The following is a 24375-nucleotide window of genomic DNA, read 5'->3' as shown; positions in this document are numbered from 1 at the left end:
ATTATAACTTACTTTGTTGTCAACTAATCTCGATAAATTATAATCTTAAGTACGTGATAAATGTGTTTTTAAAAAAAGTTTTTCCTTTTTTTAATTTAGTAATAATCATTTTTTACATTTTTGTTTTAGTTAGTTTATTTTTACTTTCTTGCTGTTTTTCTTTAGTATAATAATAGTAATAATTTATAATATAGCGTTAATATACAGTATAATATTTTCTATAGTTATAATTTTTAAATTTCTTAAATATAAACAAAATAAAAATTATATCATTGTATTAAATTTTTTTCTAACATATAATAAAAATTTTGAAATATATTTTAAAGCGCCAAGTTTTTACTTTATTTTTAAGAATTGAACTCACATTATTTTTAAATGTTCAAGTTTTAGTGATTAATTAAATCTTTTTTTCACTTAATAAATTAGATGAGCCGAAAAGTAATGTCTTTTTTGTCACTTTAAATTATTAAATATATTTAAATAAGTAATTATAAAATATATAAACTTTCTTTTTTTTCAATCAATGATCCACTTTATCAGAAACCTATAAAGTCTGCAAAATTTAAATACCGGATTGATAAAAATCAGTTGTATTTTTGAGTAAAATATAAGGAACAGGTATTTTGTGAATAAAATATTTTAAATTTTGCTAAGTAAGAAAAATGAATAACCCTCCACTGCTGTGTAATGATAAAATACCACATTTTTGATTTGAAAAAAAAAAAGTAATTTTAAAGTTTTAATAAGAGCATTAATTCATGAACTGGGACTCAAAACGTAATAAAATTTGCGAGATTCGAAACAATCTCTAAGAGTCGAAAAAAAAAATTAATTAAATAAATAAACTTGGATAACTGATAAAAAATATCTTTTAGATAAAATCAAGAAAATAAGCGATGTGAGGCCCCCTCATGATAATAACAATAAAATAATAATAAAAATGAAAAGTGAACATGATTTAAAGATCATTTGAATTTTCTAATTTATCAGAAGTTTTGGAAGCACAATGAAACTTTTAATTTAATATGTTCTAATAAAAAAATATTGCTATCGTTTTTAAGAGATAAAACTTTGGTCCACTGATAAAAATCAAGTCATCGTTCAACTTTCTTCATAACAAATATAATCCTTAAAGAAATAAATGCAATTAACGAGTTATAATATTAATTCATTTAATAACTAACATTATACTTGAAAAAAAATAATAATCTCCCAAAAAATAATTATAATATTTCTACTGCTTTATAGAGATAGTACACCAAAATAATGATAAAAACCAACTTCCTAATAAAAATCAAAGAGGAAGGAGGTAAGTACAAATAATAGGTTTAATCCCTACACTGGACAAATTAGAAATTCATTATTAAGAATTATTTTGTACCCAATAAATGTAAAATCCAGCATTTAAGATTAATAATCAATTTATTAATCAAATCTAATGGTATAAAATATTTCTAAATTTCTCAAATAAAAAGTTTCTTTTTTTAAATTTGCTTTATTAAATTTCAGAAAAAAATTAATTAAAAAATTAGTATTAATTTGTATAAATTCATTATTAATATTTATTTTATTTTTTCCTCATTCGAAAATTGTGTAGATTATAAAAATTCTTTATTAAGAAACATTTAATACTATTAAGCATATATGGCAACGTTACTTTTAAAAAGTAACGAGTAAAAGTACAAGTATTTTTTAAAAAAGTCACGAGTAAAAAGTAAAAAGTTCTTATTTTAAAAAGTAACGAGTAAAAAGTACAAGTAAAAGTACAAGTACTAAACAAAAAAAGTAACGATTTAAAAGTACATTTCTAGGAAATCGAAAATTCAAAGTAACCTAAAATTTTATTGAATAATATTCTTATGTTCTTTAATGTTTTTGCAAAATTGTTGTATTTTATTTAATTATTTGTAATTTTGAAAGTTATGGATATTAATTTATTTTTAAATTCGGAAGAATATTATAATATAATTTCATAATATAATCGTAAAATATAATTTTAAAATCAAATATAATTTTAATATCAAACTTTTTATGGATTTGCACGAAGAAGAAATTTTATCTATTGATTTTAATTTTTAGTTTATTATTTTTATTTATTTAAATTACCATTGATTTAAAATTGTTTTACTCTTTCGAAACGCGTTTTAAAAGCACAAGCATAAACAACGCAAACACGGGGTTTCAGATAGCTTTGTGATCTTTGAGCTAGTAAAAAATAATTGAATGTGCAGAATAAGTTGAAACAGAAGGTATTCAAATACGAAGATACCTGTGAATGCATAGATATTGCACATTAATTTCATAAATTAAAAAAGCATAAGCATTTTTTTTAATTTAATAATTTTTTTTTTTTTTTTTTTTTTTTTTTTTTAAGAAAGCTTACCGAGTTTTACAAAAAAGTAACGATTTCATTCGATATTTCCGTTACAAATACTTGTACTTGCACCCTAAAAAAGTAACGAAAGTACAAGTAAAAGTACTAAATTTGAAAAGTAACGAAGTACAAGTAAAAGTCCGTACTTTTTACTTGTACCGGTGGTACAAGTAACGAAAGTAAAAGTACTGCCATATATGCTATTAAGTAATATACATTATTAAAAATATAATGTTCTTTAATTTATATTAATTAAATATATGAAATCAATTACTTTTAGGTATTATAAATCCTAGGCTTTTTTAATTCGCGATCGCAGCTCTCGAGCGCGCCATCTGGTGAGAAGACCGGTTCCATGTCTTGACTCTCCTTCCTTCCCTCTCCTCCTCTGCTCAGTTGTATGGGAATGTATTAAGATATTTTTAACTTCTATAAAAATTTTGCAATAAAAAAATGCTTTCTAGAATTTCCATGACGTTTTCTTAAAGAAATATGTTTAAGACAGTTTTGAGTTCTATATATTTTCATAACTTAAAAAGTTTTAATATCTTTGGAAATTAATACATCGTTGAAATAAAAAGGTGAAGGATTTTCCCTCCATTTAAATATAACCCTCAGTTCTAAAACTACGAAACTTTGAAAAGAATTGTTGAATTTAAGAAAGAGATTTTTCCGGCCTCTCTTCCCTATCATTTACAGTTCAAGGAAAAAAAATGAAATCTTTTTTTCAAACTAAAAATTTCAACAATGTACATAATATAATGTAATAATAATACACTTATTTAAACTGTGCATGGAATAAGCATTTTATGAGGTATTACAATTTTTACAGCATGTTACATATACCTAACAGGAATTTTTAACCTTTTTTTCTACTTTTTTACAAAATAATCTATCAAAAATATTCTAATTGATATATCAACAAATGAATGCACAAAATTGTTAAGATGAATATTGTACGCACTAAGAGAAAATTTTTTTTGAACATATGTTAAAATAAAAAAAAACTTAAAGATTTAAAAATTTTGAATTTTTTCAACTTTTTTTAAAATTTAAAAAAAATTAAACAGTTTAATTATTTTTTGAAGATAAATTATTGATTATAAGTTAAATGAGCATGTAAAGCATCCACAAAATGAATGATTATACCTTTATTTAAAAAAAATTGTGGCAAAGGTACTGTGACCCGTTAATAGAACAAATTAAATAAAAATTTCAACAAAGTTCAAAATTTGTAGCTACAAAATTTGTAGCTATTAAAAAAACAATTGCATCATCACTGAAATAAAAAGTGGATGATTTCTATTCCATTTAAATAACCTCCAGTTACTAAAACTACTGTCCCTTTCCTTTCATTTACAATTCAAAAAGAAAAAAAAGAAGAAGAAAGGAAAAAACGATTCACAAAAGACTTCTTTTTTTCGAAATAAAAATCTCAACTACGTATATTTTAGACATAAGTATAATCCAGCAAATTTTATAACATAAAAGCATCATTTTGTTTCGCTTATGCATGGTGATTTAAAGCACTATTTAAGTGTTTTCTAGAAATAAAGTAATGAAAAGATGCGACAATGGAGAACAAAAATCAAAAAAAGGTTATAAAACAGAATAAAGCTAGCAGAAAAGTGAAGAAATATGAAAGAATAAATGACAAAGCAATGTCTTCTCGAGTGTAAGTAAAGATAAAGAGATATCTTACCTCCCTGGGGAAAGTAAGAGTTGAATATATCTTTAAATGCATTTTCATTAACTACTCCGGTGGGGCACACCTGCAAAGGAACATTCATACATTTTAAAACTAGACTGAAATATGTTCTAAATTTCCATCAGAATAACTTAAATTTTTATACAGTCCCTCTCAATGTTATACGACGCACTATAAGATTCTATGTAAAATCTTAATTATCAGGTGATACAATACAGCTTTATTGTTTTTACGCTGTTTGCACTTGTTTACGATCCTGTATCAATGGGTTAACATTGTAATGCAATGCGTTAAAAATAAATACAAATGGGAAGTATATAAGAAATCTCCTGTATAAAAATCCATTACATGTGTGTTTAAATACAAAAGTATTGCCTTGAAACTCGTGCAAATCATGTCATTATTAAAAAACTACAATGGATTTAATAATTTGATCTAATTATTATAATATACTAATATAATACCTGATATAATAAATACTTTATATTTATATAATATATTTTTTAATGTATTCAATAGTCGAATTTATATTACATGTCGTCTAATTTAACCGACTGATACGCGAACGTAAACAAGTGCAAACCGGTTTCAGTCACGTAAAAACAATAAAGCTGTCGAGTATCACCTGATATGTAAGATTTTACATAAATCTCATAGTGCGTCTAATAATCTCATAGTGCGTCTGTAGGGTAACCATACCATTGAAGAAAAGAATCGAGCAAATAATAAAAAAAACTTTATTTTTTTCTTTTTGATTTAAACTAAAGTTTTAGTACAAGGCTATTTATCAAAATTTATATTTTGTCCCCCGACAAAAACTGAAATATTTTTGTTTTGCGTAATTAAAATTAATGATGATCTCTCAAAAACACGCAATATTTCTCTGATCAACAGAGTGCTGATGACAAATCAGCCATCAGAATGAAAAATATACCTCCCAAGAGAAGGATTTATTGCAGGTGATAAAAAAGGTTAACCTGGTTTTTGCTTCTCCTTCCTAACACCCTTTACTTTTATTGGGTGAGAAATTCGATTGATCAAGCCGACGATTGGATTGTTTACTAGAAATGATAGTAACTTTCCAGCATTACTCACTGTTAGTCGATCTTACGGTTGAGATCACTTTCTATGGGGTTTTTAAAAAACTAAAGGGCGTCTAATAATTTGAGCTAATTATTATAATATACAGTACAGAACCCGTTATCTGGAAATCAGAAAACCGGAAAACCAAAAAACCGGAACGAAATTCGATAAATTTTCTCGCCATTTTTAAAAAAAAAAAATTTTTTTCCTCATAAGATTTTACGATTTTCTTTCTTTTTTTAAAGATGTTTACCTTACCATCATTTTGGAAATAATCATTAGTGTATTACTTCATCGTTTTTTCTTATTTATAAGATCATTTCCAAATTTTTTTTTTTAGTAGGGTTTAACAGTAAAAAAAACGGCTTTTTGTAGAGATTCAGAAAACCGGAAAAATCAGTTATCCGGAATAGCGATGGTCCCGACCGTTCCGGATAATCGGTTCCCTACTGTACTAATATAATACCTGATATAATAAATATTCTATATTAATATAATATATATTGTCTAATGTATCCTATCGTCAAATTTATATTATATATCGTCTAATTTAACCCATTGATACACCAACGTAAACAAGTACAAACCGGTTTTAGTTACATAAAACCAATAAAGCTGTATAGTATCCCCTGATAATTAAGATTTTACATAGAATTTTATAGTGAGTCTAATAATTTGGCCAATAAGCTTCCGAAGTACAAATAGCCCCATAGAAAGTGATCTCAACCGTAAGATCGACTAACAGTGAGTAATGCTGGAAAGTTACTATCATTTCTAGTAAACAATCCAATCGTCGGCTTGATCAATCGAATTTCTCACCCAATAAAAGTAAAGGGTGTTAGGAAGGAGAAGCAAAAATAAATTGACCTTTTTATCTCCTGCAATAAATTGACCTTTTTATCTCCTGCAATAAATCCTTCCATGCCTTTTTTTTTCATCTTATAACCCATTTCTTTGGTTTTTATACACTTTATGAGTTTATGTTAAAGGATTTAAAATTGCTGTGTCTGACACACGGCTAAATCTGTTGTAGGCACTGAATATAATAAATATGCATATTATTAAAATTTTATGAATTACTTGTTTCGAATGTAATTTCCATAGAGCATTGATATGCGTGTAATGTTAAATGAAATGAAATGTTATATAAATCAATGGGCTGACGAGATGAATATTTATAGAACTTTATTTTAGAAAGAGTACGCATACAAAGTGTTTGTACAGCTGATGAGTGACCGGCTCTCCAAAAGGAACCGCAAAAGTAGTTCCGATAGTCGTCGAACGCAGCAAGTTGGGGGTTAGTCCCTCTATTATAGATACGTAATAACTGGTTATTATGCGCAGGAGTTGGAAATTCTATACATACGAGGCTGCTTTAAGGAGAACTCCCCCAGACTAAAAGTCTGCTGATATAGTAACAAGTGAAAGCACACTTTTAATGGGCGTGCAAATGGAGAAAAAATTAATAAAATAGTACGCATTAAAACCAATAGTAAAAAAACGTAAAGATGTAAACTTGCTAGGATAATTAAGATAAGAACACATGATCAAGAACCTTAAATATCTCAAAGGGAAACTAGGGAAGTGTGACTCGCCAATTTTGAAATAAACTAGTGGGATGTATGCCTTATGACGAACAATTTTAGGGGGCAACATTCGTTTCGGCCCATAGAAGGTCTTGTGAGAGATTAAAAATAATTCAATATATGGAAAAATCGGTATTTTGTTAGTTCAATGCAGACTATTAGTTATTGTAATTGTCTCATAATCCAATTAATTTGTAATTAATTGGATAATTAATTAATTTTTTAATTAATAAATTAATCAGAAATTATTAATTAATTAATTGATTTGCAATTACATACTCCAATTAATTTGGAAAGTTTTTTGAAAAAAAAAATTTACAAAAATTTGATGTCAATTTTTTTTTCCTTCAAATTAACCTATCAGGTTTTTCTGAAAAACTGCAGATACATAAAATTTTCAAAATCAATTTTAACAATAAATATGCATTATATAGTACGTGAAAGTAATTAATTACAAATTAATTGGAGTATGAGACAATTACAATAACTAATAGTCTGCATTGAAGAAATAAAATACCGATTTTTCCATATATTGAATTATTTTCTATCTCTCACAAGACCTTCTATGGGCCGAAACGAATGTTGCCCCCTAAAATTATTCCTCATAAGGCATACATCCCACTAGTTTATTTCAAAATTGGCGAGTCACACTTCCCTAGTTTCCCTTGTCAGATAAAAACCGCAAAAAGGTAAAGTTAAAAGCTAAATCACAAAAGGGAAGCTAAATGTATGGTAATTGTAAAGGCAGTAGCTAAAACAATTGTAAAAACATACTGTAAAAACTATAAAGGTTAAAAATATACAAGGTAAAAAGGTTGAAGGCTAAAAGCAATTAAGATCATTAAGAGAATCACCCAAGATGGAAATCGCAGGTTCCGAGATTATGATATGTTGTGGGCCAGAACATCCTCTAATGTTTTTTTGATGATTTTTTTAATGATGTCTCAACAGATCAACTTAGTAAAGCAAGTCTATAAGAGATCACCCTGCCACAGTGTCTGAGGCCGTCTGCTGCCATGAACACCAGAATAGCGCATTTCAAGGAGGGTATTTCTCTTCACTCTAGAGATACCACAATACACCGAAGAAAAAGATCCCATTCTTCTTGTCGACCCGAGCCAAGACCTGTCCTAAAGAGTGACCCCACACCCCTACGTGAAATAGTTACGTTACTACGTTATACCTCGTTACCATAGTCCCCGCCAAGGGTGCAGACGAATGGCATGGGGAATTCTTACTTTAGACAAACTATACCAGCCACGACGCGATATTAATGTCTGGAGGAGTTCTCCTGAAAGCCGCACTGTAAAAGAAAAAAATCATGTAGATTTGCTTCGATGATGACCATTGACCTGTTGACAGAGAGTTCGTATCTCAAGGCCAATCAACGATTCCGAAAAAGGGCCGTGTGTGTGAAAGTGAACATCAAGAATAGTTGGGTCCAGCATCATGACAATGCAACCTGTCATACAGCAAAGTCAATAAATGAGTTTTTAGCCAGAAAACGCATTCCTCCTCTTTACTCACCCACTTGATTTATTGCGAGTTTTTCCTCTTCGCTAGATTAAAAATTCATCTCAAGGGTCATTTAGGGACACTTCCTAGTGTTCGGAGCACAGCAGGGCTCTGAACTGTAATTGCCTTTATCTGGTACATTCAGAATCTTGTACCAGATAAAGGCAATTACAGTTCAGAGCCCTGCTGTGAGCTACTGCTTCCGACACTTAGGGCAATTATTTTGAAGACAACATAGAATTGTAATCTTTTTCGAGTAAAAAAATATTGAAACATCAGTACTTAGTTTGCACATCTCACACTGCCTTGAACGGTTAGACTGCATGACGTACTTAAAGAAATTTTACAGATTGTTAAATATCGTTCAAATTTGAAACCTTAATATGATGCTACATGGAATCGTAATATTGCTGAAATATGGAATCTTAATATGATGCTACATGGAACAGTAATATTGCTGAAATGTGCAACCTTAATACGATGCTACATGGAACAGTTATATTGCTGAAATGTGCAACCTTAATATGAGGCAAAGTGGAACCATAATATCGTTCAAATTTACAACCTTAGATATGCTAAGTGGAACCAGAATATCATTTGAATTTGCAACCTTAATATCATGCTAAGTGGGACCGTAATATCGCTCAAATGTGAATCCTATATGATGCTAAGTTGAACCATTAAATCGCACTTCTGCACGATATCATGGTTCAACTCATACGGAACACTTTACCAAGGTTGCAGCTAATTTACTACGCGTATAGTATCAAAATTTAACGTTATTCAACATACCTTTTTGAACAGTTTCGTTATGATTCATAATGGTAGCAAGCTTTTTTTCTGAATAATAACCAAAGAAGGTGGGATTCATCAAATTACTTTCTTTCTCTGAAGTAGAGAGCCATTATATAAATACCTTAAACTATAACAACCATGCAAGTTTGATGCAGCCATAAAAAGGTGCTACGCATGGTTTTTATCGTAGTATCGAGTAACCAAGTTTTCGAATGATTTATTGGACAATAATATGGTTTATCTTGGTTGCAGTTACACGATTCAACACGCTTCAAGAATATATTTTCGACTTGAAAACATAAAATAGGTTACATTATCAACTGAACTCTTTGATATGCGCTGCAATTAATTAAATAATAACAGATAATATTACTTCAAAATAATATATTAAACTAGGAGGCTTCGCCCCCTGCTCGCTGGTGCTCGCCAACCGCCGGAACTGCTTTCGCAGTTCATTTCGGATTGCTTCGCAATCCGATGCTCTCTTTGCTCGCTCATTGGATACGTTCTTAACGTCTAGCTTTTGTATATTTTTTGAACACTAAAGTTCCGAAAACTTTTCGCTGTACAAAATTTTAAACCTGTGCATTTCAATATTAATTTGAAATTGCAAATAGTTCACATATTTTTCTTAATCACACTATTCTAAATTTCAGTTGAGTAAGGTAACTGTTGTAAGTTTTGTTTTAAAGTCTTTCCCACCAGAGGGCTAAAACCATGTGTTGTAAAACAATATGAAATAGTACTGAACGCCGGATGTAAAGCATCGGCTTCGAAGAAGATAATTTTGCGAGAATTGTTTTGATAATTCGGTGAGAATTCGCCCGATTAGACATATGATGCTCACTACGTGCTCTTGCGCGCCGAAGCCTATCAATTAAAACGTATTAGCGTTTTATATAATATAGATTAGCCATATGATGCTCACTACGTGCTCTTGCGCGCCGAAGCCTATCAACTAAAAATGAAAACTGTTGCCAACGCGAGAAAAGAAATATCATCGGTTTTATTGATACATACGTATTAGCGTTTTATATAATAAAGAAGATATTAAAATTTGAGGTAAGAAAAAGTCTTTTAATGGTGCATTTTTAGAATAGCCCGTAATACGAACTCTGGGCGCGCACTAATGCTTGATGGATTTCATTTTTAATATTTTAATAATTCAACAAAAATTTAGAAACAAATCATGATTACAAATGAAAATGTCATATAAAAACAAATGCTGATTGCAAACTTTACACAGTTGTAAACATTTTAAGAGGTTAACCAATAGATTATATTAATGAAATTTACAAACCCGGTAACTGGTGATAAATAACTAGATATAATAAATAAAATATTGCACCATTTTCCACTTTATAAATTGACGTCATTTCTCAGTCAGACAAAGGCAAAATCGATTTACTGTTTATGACAGAGGGGCATTAAAATCTCTCAGCCGAAAATGATTACTCCAAATTACTTATGTTCGGAATCTAGAAGGTTTAATCAGACATTGAAATGTGATTTTAAAACAAGCGTAGCTTGTATACAATTTATTTCGTTTTTAATTCAGTATATAGATATCTTGAAAACCTTGTTATGTCAAGAAAATATTTTTCCCCTTGTCATTATATATCCACCTAATGCTAATTTGAATTCCTATGTCGAAAAGTTTATCCTCAAAACCTTGTTATGTCGAATTTTTTTAGAAATAGAAAAATAATTTTTCCGGAAAAATTTTAATGAAAGTTCATTGTAAGCCAATTATTTTTATATTTAATGCACATGATTATTTTTGTTTTACTTTTGAAAATAAAACTATAATTGTTGTGTCTAGACTTACAGCCAACTATCATTACATACATATTTATTAGTAATTAATGACAATTTATTAGTATTCATGACTCTACTTTTTAGAGTAATATTTTAGAATATGTTTTTCTACTTTTTAGAACATATTTAGTTCTGAACTTGCTATAACGAAAATTCACTATCCTCGAACTTGTTTTAGCGTCAATTAGCGAAAAAATATTTGAGATATCGATAGTATACTTTAATATTTAATGATAAATTATTGAAATTCAACTAAAATTCATTTAGTAATAATCAAAATAAGATTCTAAAGGTAATGATAAAAAGCCAAGAAAGAAAATAAAGACATGTGTATTTCAGAAAAAACAGGACATCCCAAGCAATTGGACGGTCTCGGAGGTAATCTAAGAGCATTAAAAACAACTGGATAAAAAGACATAGATGGGGTAATCTGGCATCAAATTCCGAAGAAGACCGAGGCCCATCCTGTGCGGTCCTGGTTATGAGGAAGAAGGGAAATAATATCTTTCCGTGGGAATTTAGGGTGATATTAATTGAACTATTTGAAAATGAAATTATAAAATTATACTCTTTTTGAGAATATTGAAGAGCTAGCCCAAGCCATCCTTGCACTGTTGCGGGCCACTGCCCGAAGACGGGCAAATCTTCTAGATCAAAATCTCAATAGCTGAAAACGCTTAATTCTGACAGTAGAAAATACTCTTAAAACAATAAAAAAATAGTGGAGTCCCTCCGCGGGGAAGAAGTTAAACTTCGCAACCTGCGACGTTAATTGTAGAACAATCAGCAGTCGTAGAAGGATCACTAGTTCTATTCAACGACTCTTTTTCCTGCTCCGCTCGCTTCCGTGCTCTGTAATCACGGTAATATTGTGCATTTTTCTCTCGTGGGCCTCTTGAACCAGTGGAAGTGCTTGTGGTTGCATCATCATCTCGCCCTGGTAAATGTATTTGTATTAATAATGTATGTGAATACGCCATAATGTAATTTCAAAAGAGAAAACCTAACAATCAATTGATATTCACAAGAGACGTACCTTGAGGTAACCTTAAATCCGTCGCATTGTCCGTGGGATTGTTTTCACTCATTTTTTACAATTGTTATCCACTAAATTTGAAAATAAAAAATACTACCCTATTAAATTACATGTGTATCAAAACAAGCTAAAATTATATTTACAGAAAAACAATACTTTTATGACTTTTATTATTTTTATGCTAGTGAGAACCAAAACAATATGGAAATGAGGGAAAACTGGATCCTACCACGTGATTTCCCGGCCAATAAAAATGTAGCGTTAAACGTTTAACGCAACCTTGTTGGAAGTCGCATAAGAAGTATTACTTAAAAAAAAAAAAAAGAATTCTAAAAAATTATCTAACAGCAGCGGAAGCCAATGCAACGTATGCAATGACGACGCATGCGCACTACCATTAATCTTGAACACAGTTGAAAAGTGTCCAAATAAGGTGCGCACATCATCAAACCCTAAACAGATGCCAAAAGGTAATCTATATTTCGCCTCGGGGTAATATATATTTTTAAAAAAATTAATTTAGTTTATTACTTACTAATTTTGCCCGATAATGTATCGTTTGAGAGTCTTCAATGAGCTAACTTTATGTAAAAACAATCAATATCAGAATATAGTTATATTATAGAGCAGTGTTTCCCAAACTTATGACTTTTATGTACCCTTTCTAAATTTTTAGTAAAGCTGTGTACCACTAATAAAAAAATTTGTGTATTTTTTACTATAAAAAATTGCACAAAAGTTAGAAATCGCAACTGGCTGTTAACACCACTAAATATTCACTGTTAACACTGCAAAAAATAGGCAATAGAAAAATGCGCAATCGTAAATTTTCATCACTAGCTTTGTTTTTAAATAAAAAAATTTTAAATTTTCGTTTGTTTCAAGATATTTCGCATAAGAACGCGTACCCCCGCTGAACGGCTCCCGTACCCCAGGGGGTACGCGTACCACACTTTGGGAAACACTGTTATAGAGTATAATTTATTTATAGTTCTTTAAAAAATATAACAATAGCTGCTTTTGTGCTTAAGATTTCATCTCCATTCCGTAAAAATTATGATTTTATTTATTTAAAACTTGACTTCCTTTAATGACAGCTAGAGATTTAATTGCTGAATATGCAAAATTTCTACATTTATTGTTCCTACAAAAGAAAAAAAAATTATATAAAATTTCGGGGAAAGCTCGACAAAACAAATGCCATGCGTCACCTGCTAAAATATAATTAATAATATAATAAAAAAAATTATAATAAAAAGTTAGAATGTTAAAACGTTAATTTGCTAAAAAAAAAAAACCTTCTAAAAGATTACTTGAACCAAATGTCTTACTTTTTTCTCACAATTTTTTGTTGTCATTACAAACACCGACCAAACTAAGGTAAATCCAATTAGATTTTTAAATAGACAATCACTTTGTAAAGACAAACAAAAGGAAAAAATTTAAAATATTTTTTTTTTGCAGTAAAATTTTATAAAACGTTGTCCAAATTATATTTTCTGAAACGTTGTCCAAATTATACTTTTTGTCCAAATTATATTTTTTGAAACGTTGTCCAAATTATATTATCACAAAACGTTGTCCAAATTATATTTTCTGTTACTACGTATTATTTTACAGTCATTTTTGTATTTCATTTTATGAGTCATTTATTTAAATAATGTGTTATAAAAGGGGGGAGTTTGGAAGCATTAGTTAAAATTGTTTTCGGAATAGTGAAGTTCCGGTTATAGTGAACAGAAATTTCAGTCCCTTGAATGTTCACTATAGCGGGATTGGACTACATTTTCAAAACTATCATGTTACGCTTATTATAATAAGTGATAAGTAAGTGGAAAATCTGATTGGCACATTTGAGCCCAAGATATTGAGGGCCATGTTTAAAGACATATTAATAATGTGTTTTAATCCAAATTCATATAAAATCTATCAGACGTCTATCCCTCTTTTAAACTCAGTCGACTTCACTAAACTGCATATCGATGGATGACAACAATAGTTTCCAATAGATTTTTATGATTTAACTATTGGTGACCCGGTGAAGAGGAAAACCTAAACTTTGAGTGGTGATGTTACACGGAATTATTTGGTTGAAAATGATCGACCTTTTTGCCATACATCTTTTATGCTATCAACTTTATTCCACACATTTAGTAGTTTTACACTGTCGATAATTTCCAGTGTTACACAAATGTGTTATTAAATTTTAGCAGTATCTTCGATATTGGTGGTCTATAAACCATGTATTTTGTATTTTATAACCGTCGTTGAACAACCAACCCATTTTAGGGCTTACGCCTATCAATGTTTAACTCAGTGGACTTATAATTTTGAACCCAACACAGAAGACAAGGGAATATTCGCACTTGCATTAATTGAAGAAAAATTTTTGCAAATCATTACGAATCATACTTGGTAAATCATTACGAATTATATTGTAAATCATATTTTTACGTCAGCACAGTGGTCGGTGCAAGCCGGGTGCGGGATTCGTGTCGACCAGCCATCGCTGGGATTCGAACCCGGTTCACCCACCCCATTGGAAAACGCTCTATTGTCTGAGCCAGCATGGCTCGTGCATCGTTTATTGAAATATGTGTAGTAAATTTGAAAGCATAAATATTTGAAATTCGGCCATTTATTTCTGCTAAACTAATTAAAATTAACGGTCGCCACCGCGCACAGTAAGTCCAAGTATAAAAACTTGAAATATAAATCAACAGCCCGTCAACACTTTTTTCACCAAAAAGCTCCAAAACACATGCTTTCAACGTCTTGCATTATTTATTAGGTGGAAGGTTGTCCTACAACGATTCAAAATTTGATTATTTCAAAATTTGGTTTCATTCAAATTTAGTTTAAATTACTTTTTTTAAATTTGTGTTTGATAATATTTAAAAGTAACCTAATTAATAAAATTTTATGATTATTCAATAAATCTTAACAAATCGAAAAATTTGTAAAATAAAAGTAGAGTGAAGAAAGATAACAAGAAAATCACTTGCAATAAAAAAAGAGAGAGAGAAAGAAACATGAATTTGCCCGTTTTGCGCTGATTTTTAGCCAAGGATTTGCCTGAAATGGATTTCTTTCTTCTTCTCTTTTCTTTTCTTAAATAAATGTTAATTTTCTAAAATCTTTAAAATTGTATAATTTCATTTCAACCTCATTAATTATAAGCTTCTTTAAATTATCCAGTATAATATTATTACCTCGCGCACATCCATTTTCGGGCCAATCCTTGCTATCTAACAAAATAAACGTACTTCATTACTGCAGCAAGAACGCGCTATGAAACACAACTCCTATTTACGCTTTTGGCTCCATTTGTGCTTCTGTATTCATATTTCGCAATCTGACAATCTTATTACGAATCTTATTCGATAATGTTCGTACATTGGATATGTATCGTATGGTTTGGTATTTATGATATATGAGAACACATTTCAAAATATACTTATCAAGATACTTAAAAAGTATTTATATTTTCTAAGACGTCTATATATCTTCGATTTTGCAATATCGAACGTTGGATAGAAGCATTAATTAATGAGAGAGGGATATATTTATTTTTCATACCTCTAAGGAGTTCCTTTTTTTCCAAACGAGAATAATAAGAGATGGAGTCTGTATTCTGTATGGATCTCTTTTTCGTGTGTTATTAGTGAGGAAGCGCAATTATCTGGGCTATTTTGGGACAAGGAAATAATGAACGGGGGTTATTATTGGGATTGCCAACAACTAACGCCCTCAGCAAATATTTATGTTATTGCACAGAGTAATATCGCAAAAAGTAATGACACATTGCAAATTTTTATCGGACCATTTTACAGTATCTTGCCAAATTATTAGACGCACTGTAAGATTCTATGTAAAATCTCAATTTTTAGATGATACTATACAGCAGTGGTTTCCAACTGGCGGCCCGGGGGCCGCATCCGGCCCGCGAAGCCTTTTTTTGTGGCCCGCGAACTAAAATATATTAGTTGTCATTTTTTTTGCGGACAATTTTCGTAAAAAATCTTTATGGGTTTAAAATACTTTTTTCGTTAAGAAAAACCTAATTTCTTCATTTCTGTGAAATTTATCATACCAACGGTGCAAAAAAATTTATTTCTCAGGTTTTGCATCCAAGAAAATATTTATTCAAATACAAAAATAATCGTGTATGTTGCTCTTTTTTATTGATTTTTTTTTGTATTTTGTGAATATAATTTAGCATGCGCGTATTAGAAATTTTCTCGAAGAAATTCTCCGATTTAGCTTTTAGAAACCATTAATTTTGTACGAAAATATTTAAACACACATTTGTAAATTTAAAATGTAAATATCTATTCTCTGGTGGTTGCAGTAGACAAACCTCAATTTTCTTATTGAATATTTTGTGTGCTACTATGTAAGTTTTAATACAATTAGCACATTAGTTGTTTAATACATAGGTGCTCACTTGAAAGCTATTGCAGCCCGAATTTTTATTATTTATTTAATATTTTTGAAAATATCATTAATAACAATTAAATATTTTTAAAAATTTACTTCTTATTTTTATCTGTAATTCAATACTTTTTTTTTGTACAACTTGATAAAACTATGACAGTAATATTTAATGTTTCTTCAAACATAAAAGAGTCCTACAAAAAATTTTGATAAAGTTGTGGCCTGCCATTTGATTTGTGTTCTAATTTATCCTATCGTCGAATTCATATTGTATATGAGCCGCTCAGAAGCCAATGCGGTTAAGTCCATTTTTTGATATTTTCTGATTTTTGGAAATTTTGATGAAATAAATAATAATCTTCTTAGTTATTAAAGGATTTACTCGTTGGTTACTTTTTTCTAGGTTAGACAGCCCTTTTTTTTAATAGCTTCTGAATATATTGTATAATAATTTCAGAAGCCATTGTGAATAAGTCCACCTTTTATCAATATTTTTTTACATAAACTTTTAAATAAAAATTAAATTCTTCTTCTTTCGATATTTGTTGGTAACACTGAAAAACAAGAAATTCATTCAGGGTTGCCAGACGTGGTATTTTTAATACTGCGGTAGTATTTTTTCACCAAAAAAAGGGGTATGGTATTTTTTGTAGTATTTTTTTAAAATGTGGTATTTTTCTTTTCATTTCCTACAACAAAGAAAAGTGCCACTCTAGTTTTGAAGTAAAAAACAATTTTTGAAATAATCCAACAGTTTATTTTCTATTAGTTACTCTATCTAGTGATGAATGAGAAAAATAAAAGTTCGTTTATACTAGTAGACTAGTAGACATAAATTTCTTATCTTTTTCAGCTACCAAAAGGTATAAGTCCTAAAATTTTTAAGATGCTGTCATTATTTCAATAAATACTTACGTTTTTATTTACACATCCTGTACATATCTTGCTTTTTTGCAGAGATTACACCTCGAAAAAAGACTTTATACACTTTTCTAATTAAATTAATAAACCAAGAATTTTAAAAACTAATGTATCGAAAAACATTAATTTTCTCAATTGTTGTGTTTTGGACTTAACCGCATTGGCTTCTGAGCGACTCATATGTTACCGTTAAAGTATGAAATTCGTTATTTTATAGAATACCTAGTTATTCCATGAAATAACTGATCGTGTCCGTTAAAGTGTAAAACTCTCTTGTATTTCATGGTTTAACTAGTTATTTCATAGAATAACGATCTGCAGCCCGTTAAAGTGTAAAATAATCCATATCATATATCTCGCACGACAGTTTAAGTTTAGGTACTGGTCAGGGATTTAAAAAATGTTCGTGTAAAACCCAGTGTGTCAACAAAAATTGTTTTAGAAATAATGTTCTTTGTAATTCCAAGTGTCATTTTAGTAATCCCTGTTGTAACAAATGATTTTATGGTACGTTTCCATAAATACCATTCATATGCTGCATAAATGAGATAAATTGCTTCTTTTTCATTTTAATTATCTATCATTAGTTTATTTATAGAATACCTAGTTATTTCATTTTAGATAAATTGTTTATTTTACACTTTAACTGTCTCTTATTAGTTAATTTATAGAATACCTAGTTATTTCATAGAATAACTAGTTAAAGTGTCAAATTAATAGCCTATTACACACTTTAACGGACACGATCAGTTATTTCATGGAATAACTAGGTATTCCATGAAATAACTGCATTATATACATAAACGGTAACATATATATCGTCTAATTTAATCCATTGATACACGAACGTAAACAAGTACTAACCGGTTTCGGTCGCGTTAAGACAATACAGCTGTATAGTATCACCTGATAATTAAGATCTTACATAGAATCTTATAGTGCGTCTAAGAATTTGGTCAGAGACTGGATATAGCAGTGTAATCTTAAAATATTTTGGGGATAGTGATTAATTTATAAAAAGAATTTTATTACCTCAATTTGATTTTTAATACCGTTCTTTTGGGGTTGGAAGGGAGTTACAAAATTTTACCTACAGTGAAGAATTGGTTATAAAATTTTTCTCTCGTGCTTTTAAATGAGTATAATAAGCATAACTGCGAACATAAATAGGAAACAAAAATCCAGTCGATTTTACGAAATAATATAGATTTCATGATAATTGTTGCATAATATACTAAATATTTAACACATAGGGAATTTTAGAGATTTTTATAGTCATGAAAATAGAAAAACTGCAACAATATTTTCTGATGGACATTAAATGATCTTTGATGAATATAAATGAAATGTTATGTTGTTGTTGCTTATCCTTATCTGGCCTGTCGAAGTCAGACCAGATCCATGAACCCGTTGACCTGAATGAAATCGAAGACCAAAAAAGGAGTAGACTAGATGTCTTCCCAGAGAAAATCAAGAAAATCCAGGATATGATCGGCGGAAACCTGGTGTAGAAGGGCATTTAGGGCAGAGGGGGTAGGTTTCAGTTCCAGTAAAAAAAAAGTAAGCATTTCAGAAAATAGCCTGGTTGGTAGGGCACTGGGCCAATATCCAAGAGTTCGTGGGTTCAATCCCCGACGGCCGAAGACTCCCCGTGCAGTAAATGGTGACTGATGCAGGTTGAATCTCTCGAGTCGCAAAGTCCTCTATGTTCTCATTACAAATCAATACCTCAGGGGGTACTGATCCAGGAGTTTCCTTGTCCTCTGGATTTGTTCAAAATTACAAGGCTACGAAGTTGAACATAAGTAGTCGTAAACCCAAAATTGGGTCGGCTGTTCAGCGACGAATATAAAAACCTTTTAGATGAGCCGCGATGGCTCAGGGGATAGAGCGTTCGCCTTCCAATAAGGCGACCTGGGTTCGAATCCCAGTTGATACGAATTCCCCATCCAGCTTGCACCGACCACAGTGCTGACGTGAAATATCCTCAGTGGTAGACGGATCATGGATAAGAGTCCCCTGGCCGTCAGGCTAACAGTGGGGGGTTTTCATGACCTTCCTCTCCATGCAACGCAAATGCGGGTTAGCTCCATCAAAAAAGTCCTCCACGAAGGTAAATTTATCCCATACTCGATCCAGGAGTTCCCTTGTCTTTTGGATTAGGTTCAAAATTACAAGACGTCCGGAGTTGAACGTTAGTAGTCGTAAGTCCATAAAATTGGGTTAGCAGTTTAACGACGTTTGTTGATTGAATGATTATTTGAATGATTATTTGGATGATTTGAATGATTATTTGAATGATTATTTGGAATAGCAATTTATCGCTAATTTAAAAATTCAAAAAAATATGTATATTAGGTTAATTTAATCACAAGCATTGCAAAAATCATTCAAAAAATCTTTCTTTTTTACAGCCTTTCACTGTATGATCCTCCTTAAGAATAAAAGAAATGAGAAAATTATTTAAAGAATGGATCATTTGAAAAGATTAAAATTTTATAACGATAAACTACTTTTTCCCTACTACAATTTCATGGTAATAGCAATGAAAAGGAGCAAAAATCTAAATGATCAATTTATTCGTCTTCCTTTATATTTTATAACCGTCGTTCAACAACCGACCCAATTTTGGGTTTAGCACTACTAATGTTCAACTGCGCAGTCTTGTAATTTTGAACCTAATCTAGAAGACAAGGGAACTCCTGGATCAAGTATTGGGATAAATTTGCCCTCGTGGAGGACATATCACTAAAGAGGAAGACCACGAGAACCTCCCACGAACGCTTAACGGCAAGTGAACTCTGCGCAAGTCTACCACTGAGGATATTTCACATCAGCACTGTGGCCGGTGCAAGCCGGATGCGGAATTCGTATCGACTGGGATTCGAACCCAGTTCACCTCAATGGAAGATGAACGCTCTATACCGTGAGGTATCGCGGCTCCGTCTTCCTTTATACTATTTCATATTTTATAACCGTCGTTGAACAGCCGACCCAATTTTGGGTTTACAAATACTAATGTTCAACTCCGTAGCCTTGTGATTTTGAATCAATCCAGAAGACAAGGAAACTCCTGGAGCAGTACCCCCAGAGATATTGATTTGTTATGGGATCATGGAGGACTTTGCGACTCTACAGATTTAACGTGCATCAGTCACCATTTACTGCACTACATCCGTCTGGGATCGAACCCACGAACTCTTGGACATGAGTCCAGTGCCCTACCAACCAGGCTATCCTAGCATCGTCTTCCTTTATTGTACTTTTTTTATAGATCGTTTCGTAAACACCACGCTTAATACATTGAGTAAAAGCATTTATTGATCAGATACGGCATATTACGCTACATATGCAAGCCACCACCAAAATGCTTATAATAAAAGGTACAGAAATCATTTGTTTATAACGAGCATAAAATATCTGTTATGACTAGCCAATCACCATTGCTGCATCTTTTAGTGGTATTCTCTCTTTTTTCTATTGATCGAGTGAGCAATATTACAGAAAATATATATTTATTATTTGAAAGTGAGGGCGACCACCGGCTAAGTTATCATCCTCCGTACAAAAGAAAAATTATTTTTTGATCATTAAAAATCATACTGCACAATTCAAAAGAATGAGTCTTTTGTTGACGACATGCCCCCTCATTTCCCTTTTTAAGAGTTAACGATTAAAATCAATATTCAGAGGATTGTCGATGACGTCAAAAGCTATATACCTAAGGCCATTTTTTTTCTCTCAAAAAGTTCCAATCCAGTCCTGTACGCAAAGGCTGTCTACTCTAGACGTACGTTTTAAATCAGAATAGTTGCTCAAAACAAAAGAGAGAAATGCGTCCATTTCATTTTTTTTCTTTTCCATTAATTACTGATTAAATATTAAATATGTGTATTTGTTTAGAACAACAGGAAGACCATAACAAGAATTCCGTCTTCAAATGCAAATTGTCGTTATAACGGACTTTTATTGTATTTTAAAAACCCTTGTAAAATATAAAATACGGTATTATGTTCCGGGTCTTAAATTGATATGAAGGTTGCCCAAATGAAACGAAACGAAGGCAAGTGTGATAACGTCAGAAATTGAGTAGCGATAGTAGCGTTATCATTCAGAGTGACTCTTCACTGAAGTGCATCGCAGATTGCATAACTTATTAATCACATGGGAGCATCCAAAGTGAATACAAAGTCGTGGTAAAGATGAATGCGTTCAGAACAGAATAAAGCGTAGAGGGATGGTTTTTAGTGGCAGAACGTAAGTGTACGAGTAAAACTTATCGTTTAATGAAAGCTGACCTCTCAGACAAAAGCTCTCAATAAGGTGAAAGACTTTAAACAAATCGTGTCAATACTTACACAAAATCCCCAATTACACCATTGCCGTTACTGGAGAAGTGATTAAAGGCAATCGAAGAGCTACGATGCCTGGCTTCTGCACAACACTCTGTCGGCGCGATAACTTTTTACCTCTAAAAAAGGCACTATTGTTCTATAATGGAGCTCATCCATTTCTGTATAAATTCATATTCAGTTTAAACGCTGTCATATTTATAAGTTTTATGCAATCTCTGGGTACACTATTCCTGCCGCACTCTATAAACCCTAATGGAAACATTATTATTCCACATATCTATTGTTTATACCAGAAATTTTTTTCCCAAATTCTGACGAATCATTATCGAGGTTACTAAGAAAATGAGGAATTGAAGTTATCTAAAACCAGTTTAATTGAAAATAAACTTTATTGAGAGTCGAACACATTACAGACAAAAAATATTTTTTTCTTGGTGATTTTAAACTTTTCTGTCTAATCTTTTCGCAGGAAATTATGATTGATAGTATCTTATAATTTGATTCTTATTTAAACTTTGACCTCCATGTGTATAGGTTTTTCTCTTAAAGGACATGCATATTACAGACAATCATTAAAAGATATTGAAAAGGAGATAATACCTGTTTAAAACCCTGGTACATGAGCTTGATTTCTGATTTCGTGAAACTGGTCAATCTGCAGAGAGCGTTGATTCTCAGTGGTCTGTAGCGGGGAGCTGCCGGATCAAAGTCCTCATAGCTCACGTCTGGAAATAAATATAAAGAGGTCTTATATTTAGTATGAATTAACTCAGAAAAAAAAATTGATCGTGAAACAAATGATAGCAAAAGTTGCTTTAGTTGAAAAAAGATAGTTGTTAGATAGCAGCGAAATAACTTGGATCCTCATTGGAACAATATTCACGAATCTGAAGATGTAGAATAAATTCGAGACACAAGTGCATGTGTTTGCTAAGTACTGGCTACAATTTATTTTATTTTGTAATTCAAAATACAGTCAAACCCCGCTATAGTGACCAAAAATTTGGTTCACTATAACCGGGAGTTTACTATATCCGTACTGCAAACAATTTTAACTCATTTTTCCAAACTGTTCCCTTTTATTTCACATTATTTAAATAAATTAATCATAAAAAGAAGTACAAAAAGGTTTAAAAAACAATATGTATTAAACAAAATGTGCTTACTTTTATTTTTTATTACTCTTCGTATTGCGTACAAAAAATTTAGAGATGGGAAATTGAGATAGAGGAAGCAAACAAGAAAAAATGCTTATGGCTATATTCCACTCAATAGATGGTTTTAAAAATCGGTATGTGTATTTTATGTAGAAATTTTAGAAATTTCAAAATTACCTAAAAATGAAGAAAAAAAATCAGTTGAAGACAGAAAAAAGTTCGTTATATCGAATTTCCTCACTTCTTTCGGTTCACAATATCCACAAAAAATTATATTATACGTGTATAGCATGGCACGGGAGCGAACATTTCGTTCACTATAACCGGGAGTTCACTATAAAGCATGTTCACTATAAAGGGGTTTGACTGTATTAATTCGAATATTCAGGGTGTACCTTTTGGATCATTAAGATTGCATCTTAGTGATTGAAAATTCGAAAAGATCATAAGTCAATCTGCGTGTATCATTTTATTTAATTAATTAATCATTTTTTTAATTAGTTTAACAAGCTAGTTAAGCATTGGTTTAGCTAAGCCCCCTGCTCGCTGCCGCTCATCAACCCCAATGATTGCTTGGCAATAATTACTGTTTCTTGGCATAAAACAGTTGCAATTATTCAATTAAAAATATATGTACTGAAAAGAACACTTGTTCCTCCACTTCCCGCGTCCAAATATTTCCCTTATGATACTATTAAGATCTACACCAAAGAGTCATTACATTATGTCCACCCTCCATCTATAACAATGGGCTCGCCCAGGAACAATGTTTTCATGGGGCACATTAGGTCCCATAATCCTCATAGAACAAACCCTAATTTCTGTAAGCTACTTGAACATAGTTGCAGAGCAGGTTCACCCATTCATGGCAACAGTTTTTCCTGCGAGGGATGGTGTTTACCAACAGGATAATGCACCATGTCATAAGGGTCAAATCGTCGAGGAACATTCCAGCGACTTTCAAGTCATGTCTTGGCCCCCATATTCACCTGACTTTAATCCAATAAAGCATTTCTGGTCCTACTTGGAAAACCAAATTCGTGCTGCCACGCTATTCCCTTGCAATGTGAGGGAATTGCAGGACCAGTTGGTGAGCGCTTGGTACCAGATACCTCAAACTACCTATCAGCACCTTGTGGAATCAATGCTACAGCGGGTGCTAGCAGTTTTGAGGGCTAAAGGCGGTCTTACATGTTATTAGTAGGGTGTTAATAATGTAATGGCTCTTCGGTGTATAAGTGAACATAAATAATTTTTCGAAGTAATCATTTCTTGAAATAATATGTAAAATTAAAAATAAATTGTCATAACTAATTTGATGAATTCACAACTGAAATTTAATATTTTTGCTTACCGGAAGTAATTTTAAATACAATTTTTGCATTCTTCATTTTGTGCACTAAGCTGAAAGTTAAGTTTCTAAATCATTTAACGAATCTCCTTAACCCTAATTTATAATAGTATATTAATGTCATTTGCACCAAAAAATAAGAATTGTAAAACGGTTAATTGGATCAAAAACGGATTAAAATAACTTTATCTTAAAATGTAATGTAGAATTACATTATTCTAATAATAATAACAATAAAA

The 24375-nt window shown here is 31.1% G+C and overlaps 1 protein-coding gene across 1 annotated transcript in view; it reads right to left on the bottom strand.

The window, feature by feature from the left end:
• The window catches only part of LOC107449361 (A-type potassium channel modulatory protein KCNIP1), a 135013-nt gene that overhangs the window by 72033 nt on the left and 38605 nt on the right, over positions 1 to 24375 (bottom strand). The window contains exons 2-3 of the mRNA XM_087166299.1: positions 22229 to 22353; positions 4077 to 4146 (exon numbers count right to left, since the gene is read on the bottom strand). Coding sequence (XP_087022425.1) covers positions 4077 to 4146; positions 22229 to 22353 — 195 coding nt within the window. The remainder of the gene's footprint in view (positions 1 to 4076; positions 4147 to 22228; positions 22354 to 24375) is intronic.

Source organism: Parasteatoda tepidariorum, chromosome 6, assembly GCF_982258835.1.
Source record: "Parasteatoda tepidariorum strain Cologne lab strain chromosome 6, Ptep-v5.0, whole genome shotgun sequence".
Classification (NCBI taxonomy): Eukaryota; Metazoa; Arthropoda; class Arachnida; order Araneae; family Theridiidae; genus Parasteatoda; species Parasteatoda tepidariorum.
Note: the sequence above shows the minus strand (reverse complement) of the source record. Positions and strands in the feature narration are given on the sequence as shown.